The 4,379-nt window shown below is 34.6% G+C and overlaps 1 protein-coding gene across 1 annotated transcript; it reads left to right on the top strand.

Moving 5' to 3' along the window:
- The first annotated feature begins 939 nt into the window (after positions 1-939).
- LOC145168792 (desmethyl-deoxy-podophyllotoxin synthase-like) lies at positions 940-4,153 on the top strand. Its single transcript, XM_079087484.1, has 2 exons — positions 940-1,824; positions 3,316-4,153. The coding sequence occupies exons 1-2, from the start codon at positions 958-960 to the stop codon at positions 3,940-3,942; spliced, it is 1,494 nt and encodes a 497-aa protein (XP_078943610.1). The 5' UTR covers positions 940-957; the 3' UTR covers positions 3,943-4,153.
- The last annotated feature ends 226 nt before the right edge of the window (positions 4,154-4,379 follow it).

The raw sequence follows: 4,379 nt of genomic DNA, 5'->3' as shown, positions 1-4,379 counted from the left end.
CCATACTTATTGTTACATATTTAATTTATTTAATTTTATAGTTAGATATTATTTACTTTAAAAATATTGTATATGTTTAAAAACAAAAGAAAAAAATTTATATGAGCCTATATATAATATTTCACAAAACGAAAACATATTTATTAATTGAAAAGTAAAGTTTAAAATTCATCAATATTTAATTAATATTTAGGAAATTATAAATATTTTAAAAATAACGTTTGAAAAAAATAATACAAACAAATATGAAAAATAAAATCGCTATTAAAAATAGAAAAAATAACTTATCAGAGTAATTAACTTTTCGTTTTATTTACATTTATACAACTTTATTTTTTTATACACATTTTTAACAATTTAATTTGTTAATTTGTTCATACATTACCATTGTCATCTGCTATAGCCGGTGAAAATGACAATATGTGAACAAATATAACAAGTTAAATGGTGAAAGACGTAAAAAAATAAAAAAATTATTTAAATATAAACAAAACGATAAAAATGATTAATACTAATAAGTTATTTTACATTTTAACTTTGCCTTAAACCAAGAAAAAGTTTATATTTTTCAGATTATGTTTGTGTCAGTGAAAGGAGTTAAAATAGGATAAAGTCTGTTCAATTTGCAACGCCCAAGTGTCCATTTGTGAATAAATTAGTGATGGCACCTAGAAATCGTTGATCTTCACTGCCGTTTAATAAAGTCCATCCAAGGCAGGTAACTACAAAATGCTCATAATAATATTTAGATTATTAATCGAACAGTTAATATTATGTAACGTTGTAAAATGTATAGTAGTTGGTAGCTTACTTTTAATTTACAATAGTATTGTAAGTACCGCGAGTCATTAAAATATTATTATACAGACGCACCGATTCTCGAATGAATTGGCCTATATATATATATTGACGCAACCTACCATGAAGGAATATAAAAAAAAAACGTTCAACTCAATAATGTTTCAACTGTCTTCACTCCTTCCTCTCTCCTTGTTCTTCATTTTCTTCATCATCAAAAAATGTTACCAGAAAAGGGTCCTACTCCCTCCTGGTCCTCCAAAGGTTCCGTTCATCGGTAATATGCACCAACTTCTCGATCCTGCACCACACCGAGTCCTCCATCAATTGGCCACCAAATATGGTCCAATCATGCACCTCAAGCTCGGCTTCGTATCCACCATTGTTGTGTCCTCAGCTGAAGCAGCTAGACAGATCATGAAGACTCATGACAACATCTTTTCTAACAGGCCTAAGCTCGTGGCTCCAAAAATCTTAGGGTACAACTATACCGACATCGCGTTTGCCCAATATGGGTCTTACTGGAGACAACTTAAGAAGATATGCCTCATCGAACTCTCAACAGCAAAGAGCATGGATTCGTCTAGGTTTATACGTGAAGAAGAAGTGAAATCTCTTGCTCTATCGATTAGTAGAACCTCCGAAGAACCAATAAACCTGTCGGAAAATCTTTTTGCCTTGAATCATAACATCATCACTAGGACTACGTTTGGTGATAAGTTTGATGACGAATTGAGGTTCCGGTTAGCAATTAGGGAAGGGACGAGTTTGGCTGCGGGATTTCAGATCGGGGATTTCTTCCCTTCGCTTGGTTTTGTTGCTAAATTCACCAGAATGAATGAAAGGATGGAAAAGTGTCATGCGGAGCTTAGTAGCATCATGGACGAAAAAATACAACACCATATTGAGCAGCGTAAAATCAAGAAGCCAGAACATGAGCAGCTTGTAGATGTTCTTCTCCGGCTTAAGGAAGAAGGAGGCCTTGATGAACCATTGACAACGGATAACATAAAATCTGTCCTCTTGGTAAGTCTTTGTTTTCTTTATCAAGTCCTTATTGTCGGTAAAATCTTTATACCCATATGGGTATTACATAGTTTATGTCACTACCAAGTATCAGAATAACAAAATTCATGACCCTATGCATTCTTTGAAGTCGCCATGATAGGATAAAACAGGATAGACTTAATATTATATTTCAGTCGTTATTGAACATAGACAAGAGAGATGTCAACAGTGGGGTCTGGCGGATGCAATGTATTGGTAGTGGGGTCATGGACCCCACTTACATGTATTAAATGTATCTCCCACCTCTTATATTAAACACATTTTATCTTTTTTTTTTTTTCCTTATAAATTTACAGCCTGTCCCCACTACATATTTGATGGAACCCAAGTTCAAAATTTCAGATATTTTATGGCTCAATCTTCTATTCTAATTAGTAATTCATTCCATCTCTGCCTTTTTTCTCACCCTTTCCTGCCGACTTTGGATGAAAAACCCTGAGGAGGAGCCATCTTCCATCCTTGGTTTTTAGGTCTGCCATTTTCAGCATAGAGACCGCCGCTGCTTGGGTCTTTCTTACCCTTAATTGTTGGCGTCTCTCTAGCTATTCCCTCCCTGACTTCACTCTGATTTTGCTGGACTAGGGTATTAAAAAAATGCAACTGCTATATTTTATTTGTATCTTTTTTGGTAATAATTGTTAGTTGTTGGTTTAACTATTGTTCCCTCATTCCCAAAATTATAGTTTATCTTTCTTTTTTGGTTTGTCCCAAAATAATAGTCCACTCTAAAAATAAATAACATTTTTACCAAAATACTCTGTCATTATTAATTAACAAACTAAGCATTTTATGAAACATTAAATGCAAAGTAAGAACAAAACTATAATTTTATTAAATAAAGTTAATGGTAATTAATGATTTTCTTAATATATGTGTTATTCGTCTGTGGACAATAATATTGGGACGGAGGGAGTATTTGTTAGCTTTAACGGGTAAATGATTGAATTTCATTTGTTTGAGTTTGCTAATTATAAATTCGGGTATTTTCGGTCCGATTTTGTTAGTTGTAATTCTTGGTAATTGGAATTTAGTTGGTGTATGTGGTTCTAAATTATAAGCTATAACATAAGTTTAAATGGATCTGCCACTTGAGGTCAATATAATATGCACTGACTTCCACCCTTTCCTACTTTCCTACGGACTTTGCATCTTTTTCCAACCCAAATTATGTGGATGACTGGATCTCTTGTGCATGGGAAAGACATGAAAAACATCTCCGTAATCATCGAAAATTGTCCATATAAAACACGGCCTAAATATTGCTAGTGGCTTTGTGATAGGAATATCATTGCTAATGGCTTGGTAGGTAACACAGTTGATGCATGTTAAAGGATCTCTGACACGTAAGTGTGTGGCTCAGTATTTTTATACACTAGTGGTGTGATGCACATGCATGTCGCTAAACTCTTTACATGTCGGTTTTCATTAAGCATGGTATATTATATATAGGACGTGTTTACGGGAGCCAGCGAGAACTCATCAAACATAGTGGAATGGGCGATGACAGAGATGATAAGAAACCCTAACGTGATGAAGAAAGCACAAGCAGAGGTCAGGCAGGTTATTAGTGAGAAAGTGAAACCAACTATACAAGAAAATGATCTTCCAAAACTAAGTTACATGAAAATGGTGGTTAAAGAGACTCTAAGGTTTCACACGCCGGTTCCTCTGTTGCTCCCGCGGGAGTCCATGGAAAGCTGCACAATCGACGGCTACGAAATCCCTTCAAAAACCAGAGTTCTTATCAACTACTGGGCCATTGCACGTGATCCTATCAGCTGGAAAGATCCCAATGTGTTTAATCCTGATAGATTTAAAGACGAAACAAAAGATTACAGAGGCCATGACTTCGAGTACATTCCTTTTGGTGCTGGTCGCAGGGTTTGTCCTGGAATATCCTTGGGAATGGCGAATACCGAGCTCTCACTAGCTTCTTTGCTTTACCATTTTGATTGGAAGTTACCCCATGGGGAGAAACCTGAAGATGTAGACATGAAAGAGACGTGTGGAATGACATTATACAAGACTTGTAGTCTACGACTACTCCCTATTCTACGTTTTCCCATATCAGTTTAGAGTTTTCGATACTGTTTGATTATGGCGGTCACTCTGGGATGGGTTGATCATGTATTAAAATAATAGGTTTTCTTAAAGTTTTAAATTCCAAACACTTCACGGCATAAGTGCTATAGTTTGCAAAACGCGGGTTGTTTTTTATATTGTAATAATTTTATGTAGATTTTGAATAATTAATCCTCCAAAAATTATAACTTAAATCTTTGCCATATATCTATTGATAGGACTATTTTGTCTCATGTATGATGTACTGATGTACCCAATGATTTCGCTGGTATATACATAGTGGATATCACTTTCAACGTTTTTGCTTGTTAAAGTTAAGCTAAACTCTTTTAAATACTAGCATTTAATAAGTAATTTGTTTCTGGTTTAAGCCGTTACTGTGTGAACCATTGTGTTGGTTAGAATCAGAATGGTTTGAACTACTGCATTAG

The sequence above is a fragment of the Lactuca virosa genome, chromosome 1 (assembly GCF_052849685.1).
Source record: "Lactuca virosa cultivar CGN04683 chromosome 1, Lactuca_virosa_CGN04683_v6, whole genome shotgun sequence".
Classification (NCBI taxonomy): domain Eukaryota; kingdom Viridiplantae; phylum Streptophyta; class Magnoliopsida; order Asterales; family Asteraceae; genus Lactuca; species Lactuca virosa.
This window is presented reverse-complemented; position numbering and strand designations above follow the sequence as displayed.

Bases quoted from the DNA above. Each gene is read 5' to 3' on its own strand.
- LOC145168792 (XM_079087484.1), top strand. From the start codon at position 958: ATGTTTCAACTGTCTTCACTCCTTCCTCTCTCCTTGTTCTTCATTTTC. The intron at 1,825-3,315 runs GTAAGTCTTTGT...TATTATATATAG, and splicing joins ACATAAAATCTGTCCTCTTG to GACGTGTTTACGGGAGCCAG.